Source organism: Dicentrarchus labrax, unplaced genomic scaffold (assembly GCF_905237075.1).
Source record: "Dicentrarchus labrax unplaced genomic scaffold, dlabrax2021, whole genome shotgun sequence".
Taxonomy (NCBI): Eukaryota; Metazoa; Chordata; class Actinopteri; family Moronidae; genus Dicentrarchus; species Dicentrarchus labrax.
Window position 1 is genome coordinate 27,581,976 of NW_026136721.1, and position 21,144 is coordinate 27,603,119.

Genomic DNA, 21,144 nt, shown 5'->3' on the forward strand with positions numbered 1-21,144 from the left:
CAGGGTCTCAGCTTTGAGGCTGAACTCTCTTGCTTCCAAGGTTCACTCTTAAACCTCAGGGTTAGGTGCAACTGGACGCAACACTACACCACTAGGCTTCTGCCAGAGTGCTACAGTGCACTGATGCACTCCACTACCATGGCTTTGTGTGTCACAGGCGAAGCACCCCGTAGGCGGAATGACATTTCCCAAGGTCATGGTCTCCGTCCCAAGCTCTAAGGGGGCTTTGCCTGAACTCTGTACTCGCGACCGCTGCTGTATGCCCACCACACGCATGGGGACAAACATATGCACGTGCATACATACGTTTAAACTACACAGCCGAGAATCTGATTTAAATGCTAGAGTCCTCCCCCCACTGCATTTTTTTCTGACAAACATACAACTGCTTTGCCTCTAGTACGGTGGCTGGCTGGCAGTAACTGCAACCCCCCAGTGATGGAGGCATGGAGATACGGGCCGAGGCGGCAAGCGTCTGCCACTGAAAGGGAACCATTTAGCGGTGTAATGGCGGGGATGACTTGCATGTTGAGACAAACAGCTGCGGGGTGCTCAGCAGTCTGGATCTGTTATCACTCACACATGGGTGATTCAGTGGTGCAGTGGAGGGGGATTTTCTCTCTGGGACACAGAGATGTATAGAGCCACCACATTATAGACAAAGAGAGAGCCATAACAAGTCAAAGTGCAAGCTGAGGCTACATAAAGAGAGGGCCGTGAGGCTTTCCGAGACTGGCTAGAATAAACTGCCTTGAGATCGAACACAGATGTACACCGAGTAGCTAAAAATATTTTGATGTAGCACCTCTGTGACTTAGTGTTTGGAAACTTGTGTGTTGTGCTAACCTGTCACAAAAAAAGAGACTCACAGCCTGTAACTACAGCTAAAAACAGTTGGACATTACAGGTAGTGTACTTGTTCATTGTTTCACCACGCAGTGCTGTCAACAATCTCCATTTGTGAACTTGGCAGGCTTATTTTGGCCGTGGCTTTTCTAGGTCAGAGAGGTAGCCATGTATGTATGTGTGTGTGTGTGTTTGTGTGTGTGTGCCTGTGTGCGCATGCACATACATATGGGTTTTGTACAGGAGTCAGCCAGATTTCCTTGTCACACAGAATGATCGCTGGTAAAGGGAAGAGCAAGGGACTAGAGTAAAGGTAGGTCATGAGGTCACCCACCACATGACTTGTGTGAGGCTGCTGACTAACATATTCCCTTCTCTATCTCTCTCTCTCATACACACACACACACACACACACACACACACACACACACACACATATACACACAAAGCTATTCTGTGACTTAGCCAGGCATGAAAATTGGCCTCACTGACCCCAGGCCTGAACAGGGTAGGGGGAGAGGAGACGGGAAGGCGAAGGAAGGGACAGATAGAAGGATGGTTAAGGGAGGGGATGATTTGGCTGGGCAGGAAAGAAGAGCAGGCCATTAGCCGATTAAGGCTGGACAGGGGTGCATCAATACTGTGCTGATGTCAAAATGAGAGTCATGCCCATGAGCTAATATAGCAATGAGAGTAAGAGAGGCAAAGAGAGAGGGAGCACGAGCTAAAGAGAGGTACTGCAGGTCGAGGAATCACTAAAATCGCAAAGATCGCTGACCGCAAAGCCATAAAAAGTGAGAGAACATAAAAAAAGACTGCCACAACATACCAAGACTAAAGCCATCACATCTATATTGCCAAAATGATTAGTCTTACATCTTCCCTGCTATGATTGGGAAGGTGGTGGCGTGTGCATGTGTGTATGTCTGTGGGGGTGGGTTAAGGAGGTAGAGCAAGGGGTGAGGACATAGGAAGGAAGGCAGTAGCACGGATTTAGCGAAGAAGGAGCCACGGCGGTAATTAAGTGTCCGGCTGGGCCCTGGCAGGGGTTGCCACGGCCGCGGGCTATGCTAATGAGCACGCCCGGCGGTCAGGGCTGCCTTATTAGCGCCTGCTGGACAATATGGTGGGAGAGACGCTCTACTGGCGGGCTCACGTCTCTGCAAATGACTAACAGTCCTCCTGAGGAGGAAGGTAATTCCATTAATTGAGATATACTGGATGAGGATCACTTCCCTTCACTTTTCCATAATCTCTCACTTGCTTGATCCCTTTCACACCCACATGCTTTTTTTTTGCCCCTTCTTGTATACGTCTCCCTTCATTCCTTTCCCTCTGTCTCCATAACTGGGAATGCAAATATTAAAAATAAATAAATTAAACACAGATGCTCTAAATAAATCCAGCTGGATGTGTGGGAGCTTGCAGACATTTACCCCCCCCCACCCACCCTTCACATAATATTATACACCATCAATCTGTTAAATGCTGTTGTTCTTTTGCAGGAGCAACATGATAATTGCTCCAAAGTTTATCCATCGTGTTTTTCCATTAGGAAGTTGATGAAACATGACAACCAACAAGGGTATGGGCAAGATGTGTGATCACTGAAGCAAAGTGATGGAGCAGGTAACTTATTTACATTTGAAGAACTGTGCCCTGTGTTGGTAAGTAAAACCACTCCTTTAAAATCGGCCTGTTCAAATAAAGTGTCCATTGGACAATCTGTGCTCTTATTGCAGTACTTCCTTCCACATACAATAAACATGTAGTCAATTACATAGTAGTCGTCAAGGTCTTTACTTTTAGCGACTTGCAAAACTATTTTTCTTCTACGCAAGAGTAAGCTAAACCATTAAACAGCCCTCTAGCAATTAATTATCTTGACATGATGTCTTGATCGGGGGGGAATCCTCCTGTGTTGATCAAGGTTCATGTTCAACATTATGAAGACTCTGATGTATTTCAACTCCCAACTATATCTAGTATCCCGTCCAACTGGTACTCTGTGACAAAGACATAAAGAGCCCATCTTTCAGTTGGTATCTGAGGTGAGGCGATACTCTCAGTGAGGAGCAGGGGTTCAGGCAGCAGGGCTATATATAATGGCGGTTGAGTCGTATTGAAATGTAGTGCAAATTACCATCTGTGTATTTTCGGCCTTGGCCTCCGTGGTTTGTGGGTACTTTGGGCGGCATGCCAGAGGTGAAACAGGAAGGAGAAGTGTTCTTGGAAGAGAATGAGACGACTGAGAGCCCCAGACCTCTGAAATTCCTCATTGCAGATGAAGTGCACTTTACCCCCTGGTTTATTTTTCCCTTCCATTTTTAGCATCTTGTGTTAAAAAAAAAAAAACTTGCTCATAACCTCAAATGTGTCATCAAAGCTATGGATCTAAACTGCTGGAGGGAGAGAAGTGGTATTTCTATTACATCTTTTCAGCATAAACTGACACATTACAAAGATTGTGATGAGAGAGGATAAGAACTGAATCTGATTACGGTACTGACTTTATTGTCCTACCTTGAAACGATTAAACCTCAACTGGGAGTTTTAGTGCAACTCACATGTGTCTGAACATGCTTTGGACAGACCATGTCTTGACCATGCGTTTGTATTATGGCATCATGGTAATGGTTGTATCACTGTAGGCACTGTGTATTGTTGTGACATCTGAACATGGGTGTATAAAAAGGTTTGGATTAACAAATCTGCTTTTTAGAAGTCAGATTTATTTGCTTACATGTATCACAGAATTTAGTTCAACTGCAGTGAGCCGATTAAGTTTTCCCACATTCCTGAAAAGACAGTTCCATTGCGTACACACAACATCCTCATGTAAATGTGTGAATATGGTGTGAGGCCATTACAGAAAAGCCTGCGTGAGTAACTAATCACCCAGAAAGAGACATGTATATTTCAATTTTAGAACTTTTTCATCTCAATTTAGAACATCCTCTGTAGTTGAACACAGAGAGTAGCTCACTAAATGATTAGGATTATCATTCTAGCAATAATCTACATCCCAGGCTTGAAGCAAACGGCATTACCCAGCTAATGACACTAATTGGAGAGTGAAAACGGGCCAATGCTCACTGTCACAGTCCCAAAAACAGCATCAAAATGTTTGAAACGTCCATTACACACGAGACTGTCAAATCCCATCTCTGTCTACCATTACCCATTTCAACTGAGTGGACAAAGGGCAGTCACTTTCTAATTACTGCACCATACTATCAGAGACTTCCAAAGACATGTTTGTGTATTTTTCTTCTTCAAAACAACAAACTACAAACAAATGCAAATGAAAAAGCAAACTGATGAAAGGTCCACCAGAATGGTGCATTCATGCGCCATCTTACAGACTAGATAAAGTGACCTCATATATAAGGAATAAGTTTGTCAATGTGTTGCTGTTTTAAGTAAGACAGATCTACTTCCTCATCTCTCCTCTGTTCCCTCAAATAACCTATAGGTGACATGTATGAACGTCACTATTTCACATTTGCTACCAAGTGGCAAAAGCAGACAAGCTATAGCTTCTAGAAATGGGGGAAACTGCAACACCTAAAGAAACAAAGTAGTAAGTAAAGGCCGTAAGAATCAACAATGATCTGTCTAATGCACCAGACAGTCCGTGGTGTTGGCCAAAACACATACAGACACCAGACAGATTTGTAAAAATATATTTTGGTTTTATTACAGGTTTTATTTGGCGTCTGTGTGCTTATTTAGTGTAATACACACATACATATATGGTGTTGTGTTATACAGCCCCTGTGAAGGTATGCCTACATTCGACTAAACTGAATTTGGTGTCTACTGGTTTGTACAGTTTACTTGAGTTATGAATGTAAAATAAATCTTGTCACTCAGGTGGGATACACCATACGGTCACTCCCTCCTGAGTGACAAGATTTATGGTGTTATTCGAGTGTGTTCATTATGATTAAATAATAATAATCTCAGTGGTCATAATAAAACTGAACAAAATAAAGAAAGTTACTGTAAGTATTGACATTAAACAATGGGAAAAAATAAGTTGAGAAATAAATAATTAACAACAAAATTCCACACTTAATTGTGTTTCTACAGTCTAACAGGAATCCAAGTAAATCTAGAGCCAACGCTATGGGAGGAAGAGCCGTTTTAGTTTGTCTATATAAAATAAAAATGGCTGCTATACGTTATAGAACATGTCTGTTGATCCTCTGAGAGTATACTTACAACTAATCCACTGAATATGTGATGGTGGTCATTCTTGTTTCCATTTCAAGCGAATTTGGCATCTAGTTCTAGAGAAGCAAAAGCTACTGAATTAGCCCGTTGTTTGGATAAAGATAAATCCTCTTGGATAACACCAAACATTTCTGTTAAGAGGGAAGGGTTCAGACGGTATTCCAAATACCTCTGCAAATGTCTCAAAAACAGGTTCAATCAGAGGATAGTCCAAAACGAGTGAATAAGAGAGCCTATATGTGATTTACAAATGATTACATTTAGGATCTAAATCAGGATAAATCTTAAAAAAGATTTTCATTTTAAAAGAGAAGGGCGATGTAAAACTTTAAACTGCATAAGCCTGTGTCAAGAGCAAATAGAGGATACACAGAGTGGCTCACTTATTGAATTGAATTTGATGCTAGTGCTGGTTGTGGATTGTGCTGGGCGGTCTGTCCAAAAAAATTGTCACAATCACAGTATTTTTTGTGTGTGTGAGACTGGGATACCCTGGGATATAGGCTTAAAGTGGTTTATTCTACTGTAAGGAGTACACAGAATATAAAAACAGTTTAATTTCATCATGTATATAGTGAAGGTTTTGATTACTATAGGGAAAGAAAACTGATTAGAATTTCTATTGTTCAAATTGCAACATATTAAAAACAGAACTTATAAAAAAGATATGCCAGCAACTTTAACACTACTTTCTTTTCAAAACAAAATATTTTTAATAGGTAAATTCTCAGTTTTCAGATTTTCTATTGCAAAAGTAAGAAACAAGTTGTTGTGCGCCGTCGGTATATCATACGGGAAATTAAACAGTATATCGCCTAGCACTAGTTGTGCATATGGTGTGCATTTGTGGTAAGTGAAGGCACTCTTTGAATTCAGCCTGATTAAACCCAATACTGTCACTGGCAGAAGTATAACATGCATCATAAATATCCCAAGCACACTCATACGTTCATGACGTGAGCCACTCTAAATAGCTCTGGATCCCTGACCAGCTCTGAGGTGGCACTGATTTCTGCCTGGGTACATAAAATACAACATTAATGACAGTGGGCCTGTGCCACAGCACAGAGACAAGGATCAACTGGCTAATTACAAGGTGAGAAATACTAAAACTAGCATACTGGTATTCCCAAGGGACTAGTTTGGACAATCAACCGGCCCTGGGTCAGCATCTTACTGAATGATTTTATGTCAAACTCTGTGCCAATTTTCTTTATTTTATTATGAATGACTTATTCACTGCCTGCAGTGTTTTTGGTAAGGATGAGTCATGCTTTTTTCATTGAATCTGTTTTACAAGCATTGGTAAATAATCTAAGCAGCCATTAGAAGAGAAGACCCCACATCCGACAAGGTTGTACACACTTCCTTATATGGTTGAAAGCAATTCTCTGTACGGCTCTCTGTTGAATGAATTAGAAAAACTACAAGGTAATGTGACTGACAATAACAGCTACAATCTGTGGATCGCCGCTACAGGGTGTTGCAAAACTACCATTAGTACCAGCGTTCCAAAATAAAATCTGAAAAATAATTTTAAAAGTAGTGTCAAAGTTCAAATGTGATATGTAGTGCCTTCACAACCTTAGCCTCCCATTCATTGGACATCACCCATTGGTTGGTTAGTAAGCGAATAAACATTTCCTGGCATAATTACACTACCCGTTTATTTAGAGAGATATTTTGCGGCAAAAGGTTTCCATCCTAGGAATGCAATATGACCCCAAAACAGAAGAGCATGCTTGGGTCTTTAACAGCAAGGTGTCAGTGAGGGGCATTATTCAGCAGCATAAATCTAATCCCAGCATTTAAAACTGCTGACCAACCATTCTGCTCACAAAAAGTCACTTGGTCACATGGGTTTGGAAAGTGGTGCATTTCTTCAAATATTTTCATGTTGCATTATATATTTTGTGTAGTCTAATCTTCCATCTTCATTCAATACAGTACAAACGTAGTCTTTCCAAAAACGTGCGATCGCTTGCATTGCTATCATGAATCATAACATAACACTCCCATTTGCTGTGGATAAAAGCCAGATGCCAAGTCTGTGTGTAACCAGCCAAAACACAATGCTTTCATTTTTGAAAAAGCAGTAGGCTTTTTCAGAAGGATGCTGTTGGGATGGCATGTTCCCTGAAACAAATTAAGAATAACTGACCTACTGTACGAGCAAATTATTACTAAAAATAATAGCATTTTATTTGACTGATTTACACCACAGATGTAAGAACTCACGTGTAACTGTTGATGCACATGAATGAATGAATGACTGTTTTTAAATATTAGAAAAAAAATAAAAAATCATTCATAGGTTACTTGATAAATGGGGCTCATTGCCAGTATAGTGTCCAAACGCTTACAGCACAGACCAATCTCTTGATTCTGTGAGAAAGAGCTGTTCATATTCATCAAGACTTCAGCCGTTCCTTCTCATAGGAATAGGCATATGTGGGTGGCATCCTTCTTTGTAAAAACTGAATACAGGCAGACACATGCAGCACACTTTAAAACACCACATATGGTAGAAAAAAACCCTAGTGTGTTTTTTTTTTTTTTGTCCATCCACGTGTGAAAAACACTTAAAATTATGCCTTTGACACATGTGTGCTCACAACAACAAAAATGATTTTTCTATGAATGCCCAAAGCTGGATTGCTTACTTAAAATATGCTTGATAGCACTGCATTTTGATTGACATAACCAGATCAATTTGCCGTGCTGCAGTGGTTATTTTACAGTGTGCATACTGTGTTTCCTACTAACTGGCATAGTAACAAAGAAGACAGCATGATAACCACTTTATTACAGCTACTAAGGAGACATAAGAGTAATATTTTTCAGTGCTTTTCACAATTTCCTCTTCTCAAACACTGGGTAATTAGCATATGCCCGCAACTGTTCAACGTAACTCCCTCGTGTATTTTCTTTATATCAGGCAAAACTGTCATGGATACAGCTCAGAGTACCATTTCATGTGGTTTTGAAAACTACTAATTATAAGCCACCTGACATACAAGTCAGATCCCATCAATTTTTCTTCCGGTTGACAAAGTAACCTCATTCAACCAAGACGTGGATGTCGCGCTAGCATTCTCAAGTAGACAGGATACATTCTTTGGAACAAGTGCGAAAAGAACAGGCCATCACCCTGCTGTGTAGTTTTCTGGCATACTGAAGCTCCTCACAGAGGTGATTGTATGTCTGTGGAAGAGAAGTGAGAGAGAGTAGGAGGGTGGAAGGTGGGAGTGTGTACAGCGTCCATGTATTGTTTGTAAATCGCCCTACTGGCAAAAGGGACACTCGGCTCTATAGCAGCCAGTCCACCCAGGGATACAAAGCATGGTCCGGTGGGAGGTGGGGGTAGAGTGAGAGGTAATTCTATATGTGCATGTACGTATGTAAGAGGACAGTGTGTTAGGAGAGATGGAGGCAGTGTCTATTAGAGACACTCAGAATGGACGCCGAGGGAGAATGAGCAGAGGACCGAGAAAGACGAAAGAGGGAGGGAATCTTGGGAATTGAGGGGGGTGGGGAAGATGGCTTTTTTTATGGTGGTATTGGTTTGACGGCTGTTTGGCAGAGGCGCCCAAGGCAGTGCCTGCTTGGATTTTAGCCTGTCACTTAGGACAGGGACACTAATCAGCATTGGTCCCGGTCCCTACACCAGGAAAGGGGGAGCACTTTCAGGCCATTATTTAAAAAAAAGGAAAAAGAGGGAGCAAGAGAGGGAGAAGAATTGCTGTGGCACAGCAGGAAATGCTAACCGCTAACCTCATTTACATGCAGGTCCAGGGAGAATGTGTGTGGGGGGGGGAGCTTATTCCGTTTCCAATCTCCATGTTAAATGCTGGCCAGGGCAGCTGATGGGAATGAGAGGCATTGTTCGCCCCATGCTGCGCTTTCCCTCTCTGTTACACCAATACCTGCTTCGCTTTCTTCAAGGTATAAAAAGAACAGTAATTTCAATCTTCAACTGAAATCTATATGAACCTGACATGCGATGTATGCTGCTGTTTACTTTGTGCAGACTGTGTACTGCAACCCTCATAGGTCTATCTCTTCTGTCATAACCAGGTTGTGACCTGAGGCTGCCGCATTCAAAGCCATCCTTCACCCACTGAGTCTGTTCTGTGGCATAATGATTGCTATGACAACCATCACTTAAAGCCACGGGTAGGTGGAGGAGAGATGTCAGCTTCTCGTCTACTGTTCTGATGATCTCATTTCTGGCTGGCAGGTACAACAAGGTCAAACCACTGAAACTGGCAAAGTGGCTGCTTGCTACATGCAAATGACAGAACCGAGTTTCCAAACAATTACACTGGCCTGTCCAAATCAACACGGGTCTAAGCTCTGAGAACCACAAGGTGGGGGATAAAAAAAAAAAAAAAAAAAAAAAAAAAAAATCAGGGGAGTCAGAGAGAATGAGATGTAGAGGGAGGGATGCCTGTCTTTGGCCAGCTATGAGCACAAAGTCTGGCTGTGCGTGCCAAATGAGGTTTTTAAACGGTTTTTCTGGGAGGATTTGTGCTAATCTAGAAAACCTTCTGGAGGAAGTGCAAATACATCTGCCGCTGACCACTCCCCTGTAGAGTACGAGGGATTAATGACATGGCAATCTGAACCAACATGGCCCCCATTCAAAACACTCGTGGGCAGTGGGAACATACGGGCAATCATGAGCTGAGCCATCTCATTGAGTTCTTTTTTTACAATAGCTTGCTACCTAAATCCATTCATTCATTATCTTACTCTGCCAATTTGTCCAGCTTCATTTGTTTCTACTTACGGTTCTTACAGGTAACATAAACTACAAGGCTCCTCACACAGAATGAAATATCCAGTGATTAGCTAATCTCATTAGCATCGCAAGGGCAAAATCAAGTGACCAAATGCCCTTGGTAAACAATGGAAGGATGAGACCCCGCGTCACATTGTTTTAATGCACTAGGAGATGCTACGACTACATTGTGCAAATGGGGAGGCCTCCTCTCGAACACTGAATTAGTCAACGCTCACCTGCATTTTCAGCATCATAAATAACCTCACACAGCACCGACAATGGCTTTCTCGGAGATGACATCACATCAATGATTTTAACTTCTCAGGATTTTTGTCCTGCAGCCAAACACTCTCCTTTTAGAGATGATATATTGTTTCCCTAGAGAGCTGTCACTGCCTTATGGTCCTACTATCCTGTGTCTGTAACAGCCCCCCCCTCCCCCTCCTTCTCTGTACTTTTAATCTCCCTATAAAACTGATCCTACAGCCCAAAAAGCTGTTAGCCCGGCTAGTTAAAGACATTAGCCTGTGTCTTGCTCTTGACTGCCTAAATGTGCAATGTGGAAACACTTCCACACCAGGAGGAGAGAAGGGGTTAGCCTGGCTAGTGCTCTAAAGGCCAACTAGAGTCAGGCTGTGCTTGAGAGAGAGTATCTGTGTGCATATGTGTGTGTGTGTGTGTCTAAGAGGCCTCCTGCCCTCCTCTACCCACACAGGAAGTGAGGTCATCTCATTGCACTGCGCCGCGCAGAGTGCATTCAGAGAGGGCGACAAAGATCAACGTGTTGGCCAAAAGCCATTTCAAGCCCCCTAGCAAAATATACATACACCAATGACCTACTCTGTATTACCATGTTTCAAGCTCTCAAAGCTTCTTTATGGATAATAAAGCAGTAAGTTTGTAGGGACAACCAGAAAGCAATAACCAAAGCAGAATCCACAGCCAAAAAACAAAAATCATACGTCCCCTTAAGCCAAAAACCTCCCAATTTCACGTACTAGTTAAAGATGTACAACGTGCACCAAAATTTCTTCACAGCCCACAGGCGATGGTCTTTCATCCAAGACAATTGAGGAAGTTCTTTATATCTGTACAATATAATTTTTGTGTCTTTCTAGGAGTGAAACGTGAGACAGAGTCCAACAATAAATCACATCCCTGTTTAGAGCGGGCGTCTGGCACGACTGGCCGGCTTCAGCTCCCCAGACCACCACTACCTCCTCTACCACCGCTGCCGCCTCCTCCTCCTCCTCCTCCTCCTCCTCTCCTCTCATGCTCTCCATCCCTCATGCCTGTTAAAGGCTTGTCCTGCAGGGCCTGGATGCACTTGTGTGGTACAACAACAGAGAAACCGCCCAAAGCTCTTAACAGCTCTTCCTCTCCACTTCCTCCCTCCCTCCATCTCCACTGCTACCACCACCAGCTCTCCTCTCTCCCTCTCCACTCTGCTCTGTCTTTCCCAGCTGCACCGGCGAGCTGTTCCGTATGAACTGCTGCCAGCTGAAAGCCTGCTACTCCTGTGAGATTGCTATTACTCAGTGCAAGCAGGGCTCTGCGTAGCCAAAGGGCTGCTCTCCGAGCTGTAGATCTCCATGTTGTGACTTGTCAACACGGGAAAAATCGTTACCAAGGCTGAGGCACTTCCATTCCACACAGAGGGGGTCTGATTGAGACCAGGCAGACAGGCAGGTACTGTACTGGAGGTATTAGGATGGCTACCATTACCTGATTTTGTGCTGCAAGAATTCTCTGCCTGGAGAAGGCACATTGAAATTATTAGATAACAAACATCTTAATAAAAAAAACTACATGTCCACAGTGAATTTCAACTCAAGCTATTGATTTTAAATCAAGTTATTTGTAATCAGATGCTGAACAAGAGGAATCAGAGGTTTACTTCTGAGATTCAACATTTTAAAAGTTGACCACTTCAGTCTGATTCAGTTAGAATTTGAACTAAACTGTGGCGTAGAGTACTGGCATTTACATTTACATTTTAAGATGTCAGCAGACAACTAAAGAATCACAAAGTGGACAGAGCAAGTATCGTAATGTGTCTTTACTATCACTGGTAAATGCAGGAGTGTGTGAAAGTTGTTGCTGCTTGTAATTAAAATACCTGAGGTTGAGTATAAATGTGTTTATTTCTTTCACATTCATTAAAATAACCTTAACTGAACTGCATCACTGCTTAGAGTTTACAGCCGTGTGCCTACATAAAAAAACTCAGTACAAAATTGACCAAAAAAAAGATAAAAGAACTACACCAAGAAGAGTCTGACCGAGCATTCAACATTTGTGCAACCCATTTCAGTTGGTATTCAAAAAGGTATTCAGATATAATACTCAGCCCTAGTTAAATAAAACTCCTGCTAGACATTCTTATGGCACATAATACTATTCAACAATTAAATAAATATAATAAAACTCATTAGCTTACTTTCAACAAAGACAAAGATGCTTTGTCACTTTGTCACTAGTGAGCAACTTACAAACTTTGGACGAGCTTCCTAAGGCCTCTGGGGCACAACTAGCTTCTTACATGAACACATAAACACTTTATCAGCTCTTCTGCTGAATGCTAAAATATTAAACACTCCAGTCTCCTTCCAGTGACCTCAAACATTTTCTAATCAAGAAAATTTGTGGTTTATAAGACAAGACACGTAAGAGCAACAATTTAGGGGCGTAACAGTATCCAAAATTCCACGTGTGCATCAGTTTTCAGGTGAAGGTCACACGTTTCCAGAGAAAAAACAAAGACATGGGCTTTTATTCTTACTACGGGCACAAAGCTTTTTGTTTGTTGGTTTAAAAAAATAAAATCTGACATTTATTTATGTATATTCTGAATGAGCTGTTGATTAAAAACAAATACAATGAGACAAAATTTTACAGTTAAATTTAAGTCACACAAACATTTGCATTATGTTCAAAAAGTACTCTTAGCACGTGAATCAATGTTTTAGATACTTTTTACATTTTTCTTGAATACCAAGTTGTGTTCGACGGAGTAGCCTACATTCCCATATCTAGAGTGATAAACACTCCTGTGGCATTTGTTATTGTTCTGGCCCTGCCTGAATGTGCAGCAGCAGGCAGCCTGAACACCTCAGAGAGAGGACATGCACTATAGTCAAGTTTTTTTTTTTTCTTTTTTAAAGCTTCGCCACCTCAAATGAGTTTGTGTGTTTGACGTAGAGACATACCTTATGCTAACTTCGGTAGAACAATGCAGACACAAAGGTTTTGTCTGATTACTACTCTGGGGCTCCACAATGCTCATAAACTGGAGATCTAAATAAAATGGGAGGGTCTTCCGAGCTCTGGCTTCTCATTTACTTTTGCCATAATATTTATCTTTTATAGATGGGCTGGGCAACCTTGACTAGCATAGCTTAGTTAAACAGCCAACAACTGGCACACCATCGAAAGCTTTTCATTTCTGCCAAGACACAGGCGGCATTTATTAAGGTCACAGGGCACACTGAGGCTAAAGTCCTGCACAGAACAGTTTGATATGAATACACATGCTGTTACCATCCCTGCAAAAATTAAACCCTCAAACAACACAGTTGTGAATCTTCCCACTTATGGTCCAGACATATAGAATCTCATTTTACTGAAGCTGTGACTTAATAATCAGTCATTATTTTTGAGCTGAGGGTTATTAGAGGCTAGAAAGTTCTAGGGGGGCAAAGATGTCTCTAGAAGGGACTTTTAAATATAAGGTGGACAATGACAATTACAAGACATAAAGTTGGTCAGGTAGGGTAATTTAATGTTATATTCCTTGTGCTAGTTTAAAGACTAGTTAAGTGGCTTTGTGACTAGAAGGTCTGTGATTGGGATGGGTGGTGAAAATCTGGGTAGAGTCATCTCCAACAACTACTGTCAATCAATGTAATGATGAACAACTTGTTCCAGTTTTATAATATAGTTTTCTATCTTACAGCTGTGCTCAGCAGGTTCCAACTGATTCCTTAACAAAAAGGTAGCTGTGATATTCGGTGAAACTTGCCATCATACAACCACCCACAACCACATACGGTCCTGCTGCATAAGCACCTTGCCAGTTGTCTAAAGCAGCAAATAAGGTTTGAGTATAAGATTCAGACCCTGGGGCTTAGCCTCTTCTCTGATACCAGGGCAATTAGATCTTACCCCACTAACTGTTTATTCACTGCCTCAGAGTCTTCATTTACTATCAAGTGAAACACTAAGACAGTGCAGTCCAGTTTGCCCACTAAATATGAATGTTCACTGAAAACAGGTTTCTATGCTCTCTATGACAGTGTATGGTGAGTGAGGCAATCCACCACCTTTCCCTTGCCCTTTAATTCATTTCTAAGTTAAAGCCTGTGTATCATTATTCGCTTGAGCTCCACTCGCCCGACACCGCCAGAGCACCCAAGCCCCATCAACTTGAGGGGGGGAGGGGGGCGTGGCGGTGGTGTGAGGAGGGGGATTCTTGGCAGAAATTCCCCACAAATTTTATGCCAAGAGCGAAATGGAAACCTCCTCTCATTTTCCTTTCCCCTTAAACCAATGTTTTCAAGCCCCAGCCCCACCAAGGTCATTATAATCATAGCAAGTGGAAGGGAGCCAGTGACCCGCCATTACAGTAAGGTAGAAAGCCACCCAGTCAGTCAGCTATTGGCTGATGAAGAGGAGCAGAAATCTGTCTAGAAATGTTAAAAATCTCTCAATTTCAAATGCAGGTAAGTGTTCCTCCCATTAGACTTAAGGTTGTGCTCTTTATGATATGGACTCTCGGTCAGTCTGCATTTTTAGCACTTGCCTTTAAAGGCTTTGAGAATAAGGATGACGACTGGTTACAAAATGTTAAGGGGACTTGTTCAATCAAATGACAACATGAGCTTTAATATGCACTGAGTATGCCAAACACTACTGAACATTTAGCCCTATTCTCACTAACCCAGTGTATCAGGTTTTAAATAGCAAAGCCAGATGCACAAAATATTAGACCGTATAAGCATTTTCTCTAAGCTGAACTTTTAAGAGCGAGTAATAAGGCTGCAAAATTACACAAACAATAACACGTTGCAAGGTCATAAAGAATGGCAGTTTTCATTGTGGCACCAAAGGTCATGTTTACTTGTCAGAGTGAAGGCGCCATACTGTACTGTGACCTCCATAGCCGGCTTATGTACCCACAGACACACACGCACGGACACAAACACACAAGGGTTGCGTGTTCACTTTCACATGTGCGTGCCGTGCACACACACTTAGAGAATAGTCTCCTCTCACAAGCTGTGCCACAGACAATAGGACAGTGCACACTGGGCTGCACAACCCATATATCTGGGTCTGTGCTAAGATAAAGCACCTCCAGCATTAAAGCCAGTGTATTAGCTTGCCCTTTTTCACCACAGATGAAGAGATTTGAAGCTCGATATTGTGCTTGTTGGCTGGCACACCACCAGGGTGTTGTTGGCTGAATAATGAAAACACACAGACTGACAGCGAATGGCATGAGGTGACACTTCCATTCCAGAGTGGGAAGATCCAAAACAAAGCGCAAAAAGCTTCTGACAAATTCATACTTTTCTGTGACAGTTTGTTGACTGAGGAGGGAAACAACTCCTAAATCAGAAAAAGGCTTTCATTTAAACCCAGGAACACAGGCACAGCAGTGCTCCAGTACAGTGCGCCTACACAGGACTACGTGATTTCAGATATGTGGATGACGAGTATTTTAGTTGCAGACCAATTACAAAGCAGCTTAATTGAAAAGGTTGACATGGACTAACTTCTAGGCCAAAAAATATATCAGACTTCATGTTTGACTGATCCAGACAATATAGTGAGGACGCTGTGTGAAATACAAGTTTCACACAAACTGTTTGAAACACAAGTTGTTTAAAATCAGGAAGCTTTAGTAAACACAACTTCCTGCATTTTAACTGTTGGATCATACAATTAGTTTGTCCACCATTTTCCTAATATGTTACAATGATTTTTAATAATCATTATCATGATTATTTTACATTTGAAACTAACAAAGCATGTCCTTAAATATTCTGATCATTATGCAGGCCTCGTTCAAAAAAAATCATTTGCATGTACATTTGCATGTTGAAACGAACAATCAATTGCTATTACCCTAGATGGGAAACTATGGTATGTGCTAAAATATGATTTTATGTCTTCTACACAAAAAACATAAAATCTTTTTCAGTTTTGGTACATTTTGAGACTCCTGACTCGCATCACAAAAATGCTCGAAAACTATAAATATACTGGATGGGTCCCTGTTAACAGGGTGACATGTCATAAAATCCTACTCAATGAGTCACCCCAATTAACCGAGACAAGACACTTTTTCTTATTTTTAAAAAGGAAAAATGTACAACTTATCAAAAAAGTATCAATGGCCCATGATGCACACCATACTGTATGCTTATTCTCATCATAAGTGTACAAACATCCTCGAAAACAAAGTACAGATGTTGTTAAATTAACCAGAAGAATGCCAGTAACGAAGAAGGGAGATTCAAGAAAAAGGCAACCTGTTTCTGGTGCAAACTACTGCGTGTATTTCATAATTACACTGTACACTTAATTCAGATCATAAGACACAGGTTTGCCTGATTTGTTAGTTAAAAAAAAAAAAAAAGGCTGCAGCGGGTTATGTTCGGTTACACATCCTGACCCCTGTTCTGTGCAGCCCAACCATGTGGTTTACATACTCCTTATGCAGCATATCAGGGAGGGCTCACTGTTCAAATACCCCCCCCTGTCACTCAGTCACACACACACACACACACACACATACACACAGAAATACAGTCACTCACCACTGTCACCCAGTCCCCACCTCTATGCCTCTCAGCCAACTGCTGCAGTTTCCCCAAGTTCAACCCTAGGTCAAACAACTGAGCAGCAGATTAGTGAATATTACCACTAAAAACAAAAAGAAACAGTGTGTGTATATCGAGTTAAGCTACTGGAATTACTCTGATGTACACTCGATCTTAATGTGTCAGAAATATTAAACTGTGACAGGTGCAGGGGCTCATTCATTCCTCGAACCCTTTTTGAAATTAAAAGAAAAACTACATGCCAGTAAACTGACAACTTATAGTGATCGTGGCTGGTTATGCTGAACAGCTGGCATGGTCTGACATTTAAGAAACGAAGAAGATAGTGTCATAAGACAAATGTACCAAGCCCTCGTTGATTTAAAGATGAATCACTCAATTATTCATTACATTTGCATACCAATATGACTAATCGAGCTGTTTGCTTACGCATGTATTGAACAGAAATGATTAAGAGCAACAACAACAAAAAATAAATGTAATAAATAATAAATAAATAAAAAATGTCACTCTTGGATAATTCCTTTTAATAATGGTTGTCATTGCCCACTACCATCTGAGCCAATCCTCTAGCGGCCGGAGTGTGTTATCGCAGCTTTTTTTCATTATCTGGACTGATAAAAGGCACAATACGAACATCCAAAGATACGGAGGGTCAAATGTACAAAAGTAAACCAACCTCCTACCAAAAAATCAACTCCACGGGAATTACAATAGCTCTCCTCTGCTGCGGCGCAGTGTTATTTTTAAAAGCCATGTTAGTAGAAGAGCACAACTGTCGTTTCCCCCTTTTCTAACCGCGTTATTGATCGTAGTCTGTCTGCAATGAATGGCTGCAAAGGGAAGGGGGGGAAAACCCTGAACTTCAGGTGACCGACCATGGCTCTGACATAGCCTGCATGCAGACTGGGAGGGGTAGAAAAGAAAATACATTGGCTTAAGGTGGTGAAGGTGGTGGTGGTGAGGTGAGGTGGTGGGGGGGAAAGAAGAATAAGAAGAAGGAGAAGGAAAAAAAAAAATCTCTCTACACTTTTTTTTAGAAAAAGTCGACGACAAACAAGCGCGAACAAATTCGGTTCCGCGATTGGGAAGCAAAGAAAAAAAAAAACTATGGAGGCGAAAGTTAAGACGTTTTTATCGCCGAGGAAATGAAGTTTACCGAGCGTTGCTAGATAGCGCTATTGCTAACTAGGAACACTAGGGTACGGGTAGCCCAGACTCTGGCTTGTCTGATCCGACTGACCCTTCATTTTATTGCGGCCAGACTCCCAGATCCTCCCCTTTCTACCCGAAAAGCGACCTAGCAGAGGCGAACACATTACCCGAAAACCGCTCGGCCGTTATTCCTCACACACAACCGACACATAACGCCAACTGACCGCAACCGTCTTCATCATCTTCTTCTTCTTTTTTTTTTCTCCCTCCCTCCCTCCCCCCCTTTTTAGCGGAATCGGACCTTTTATCGATTATACTCTTTAATAAAGCCACGTATCATTTATCCACTCAACTGCCTTGCTAACGTTACCCATCGCCAACAACATGGCTGCCTCGCTCGGACCTAAAAAAGGGAGAAATAACCTACGCCGAGTCTTTTGTCTGTTTCACCTCTTTAACCCTAAACTACTGCGCAAAACACACCGAGAGCCGTTAAAATTGAACAAATCGAGTGAACGACTTACGTGAAGGCAGGCGCTTGGGTTGCTCCTGCTTCCTCCTTGGCATTTTCCCCCGTTTTTAATCACATTCTCGTCCTTGTTTAGGGATAAGAAGAAAAAAGGTTTTTCCCATTGAGACTGGAGGCGCCAGTGATGGCAGGGACTTGGTCGTGCACCTGGCTTTGCTCGGTTTAAAGTGTATTGTTGGGGGGAATGGGAACACAGGCGGAGGAGGTGCCGCTGTTGTTGTTGCCGTGTCTTGACTATGGCTGCTCTCGGTGCAAGTGTGTCTCCGAGCCCCTAACTAACACTAATGCAGGGATCAAAGGGCAGCAACAGCAGAGCAGACACACACACACGCGCGCACGCACGCACACTCACACACTCACTCTCTCTCTCACACACACACACATTCACACGCTCTCACACACACACTCAAACACGCTCTTGCGCGCACGCACACATTGGAGGAGCTCGCCCCCGAGAGCAGCGTACGGACAAGGTGCCCCCAAGCTTTCAGGGTGTTATTGCTGAAAAGGAAATGTATTTGTTAAAAGCAAGGAGGGTATAATTCAGCAGGGAGACCCATTTGATGGAGTCGAATTACGTTAACGGAATCTATTTAAATTCCTCTAAAAAAAAAAATAAATAAATAATAATATAATAGTGATGGATGATAATTTATGCGAATGATGCAAACATGGATGTACATGTCGTCTATTTAGACGCTATGAAATAACATAAAGCAGAGGCATGTTTAACGTGAATTTATCTGTGATTTAGCATACATCTCTTTAAAATAAGTATCCCAGTTGCAGCATGGTCAAATTTAAATGCTGAAAATGATATTTAAAAGGCTAATATTGACCAGAGGACTTAGTTTACACACAGCTTTTGCACACTTATATGTAAGTTTAAGTGTAATGCTAATTTTTGTAGGCTGTATTGCTTATAAGTGGTAGTAGTGTTATACTATTCACATCCAAGGTATTATATACTCAAAGAGAAAGACATTTCAAGCCTTTTGGTTATTATACCCACTCTTTCCCTGAAAAAAGTTTCTTCTAAGCTGCCCTTTCATTATAATTTCCAAATTAAAGTTGCATGAAGAAAAACAACAACCAAAAGCTGTAACTTGAATTATAGGTTAGTTAATATTACAAAATCATCAATATTATCAAACATCCAATATTTTATTTTTGGTTTATTTCTGTCTTCACCTCCTCCTACCCCCTATTTCTCCCACACGGGCTTCATACATGTCAGGCTTCTAATTTAAAAACTGCCCGCTGAGTTATACCTACAATTTGTCTATTAAAAGAACAGTAGAAAAGGCACATTGTGTGGGAACCGGTATTTAGTCAGGTGGGGGCAATAACAGGTGTCAGTGTCAGAAAAATGTCCAACAATTATCCAACCCAATGTAGTCATCTCCTCATCAAAGTTGAGATACCAAAACTGGCCAGAGCTGAATCCTCCTCCCTCTCAGCTGGGTGTTGGGGCTTTTTCACAGCGCAGGCTGTCCCCCACTCCCTGCTGTTGGACTCCTCCAGGCTGCGTTCTGTTGGCCTGCCGCGTTCTTTCACACCTCGGCCGTGTGTGAGGAGAGCTGTGTCTTCATCCCTCCATCCTTCCATCCTCCAGTCCTCCTCCTGCCATGCCTTCCACCCACCCCCAGCGGAGGCGCAGGAGGCTCGTTACCGTGGCAATTAGTGAAAAGCCCAAATTAGCCCTCTTGGCTGTCCACAGGTGACAAAGACACTTTGCATTTCTGCTAATTAGGAAACAGAACAACATGATTAAATGGGGCCTATCAGGAGGAGAGTGGACAAACATGTTCCACAAATAGAAAAGAGTTATATATTATAACTCCTGCATGAAATGATTAAGACATCCCATTAGGTTTTTCATTTGTGGAGAGGATAATGTTGGGTTGCGATACTGAATATTACAATGGTTTACATTACAGTTTTAATAGACTTATTGTGAGTAGACAGCTGTGTTTCTTACCTGCAGATGGACAGCCTATAGACAGGTGCTCCGACCAGTGAGTCCATGAGTTGCTACAAGGAAAAGGTTAAATTATTTTTTGGGTTTCTGCGTTTCTTGCACATTGTCTATATTTTGGTGGACAGCAGAAAATATGCGTGGCAAGACCTCTAGACCATTGCTCGTATTACCTCGAGGGGGGAAAAAGTATAATAGATATTGGTTATAGTTCTGCTGGTAAAACCTTCCACTTTGACAAAGAGTTTGTGCTACATATATACGGTGTGTGGTTTTGTGCCACTGCACGGATGAGCTAGAAATAAGTAAAAGATGGAAACGGTGACTTTAAGAGTATACATAGTAGACATTTGGTTCAGGTTAGTTACCGTAATGCAAACAATGCAGCTTTGGTTTGTACGTCTTAATGAAGTCACAGATAGATGTCGATGGATCCTGAGAGTAGTTTTTATACTCACATTTTATACGAACAATCCAAGAGAAGCTTAAATTCCCCATGAAGCTTTTTCATGCTGGATGGCTTAGTCAGTGTTAAATCTTGCTCTGTGTATCCACCCTTTGCTTATTACACCACATAAGTGGTAATTAATGATAGCAAACTCCATGTAATATCAAACTCAATTTAGCAGGCTGACTTATTCCAGACATAAATCAGTGTAGGAATTTAAAACTTCTGCATCTGGTGTTGTCGTGTCCTCCACACATTTTCATTAACAGAAAATCATACTACACTACTAGTGTTTGTCTTGGTGGTGTTTTTGTT

The 21,144-nt window shown here is 41.8% G+C and overlaps 1 protein-coding gene across 3 annotated transcripts in view; it reads right to left on the reverse strand.

Annotated features, from left to right (window-relative positions):
* The window catches only part of znf827 (zinc finger protein 827), a 64,501-nt gene extending 45,703 nt beyond the window's left edge, over positions 1-18,798 (reverse strand). For 2 of the 3 annotated variants that reach the window (XM_051384435.1, XM_051384437.1), the window contains exon 1: positions 18,399-18,797. In XM_051384435.1, the coding sequence (XP_051240395.1) occupies positions 18,399-18,441 (43 nt within the window). In that variant the 5' untranslated portion in view covers positions 18,442-18,797. Of the gene's footprint in view, positions 1-18,398 lie in introns of all 3 variants that reach the window. The other variant, XM_051384436.1, reaches the window with a different exon arrangement.
* Between the last annotated feature and the right edge of the window lie 2,346 nt (positions 18,799-21,144).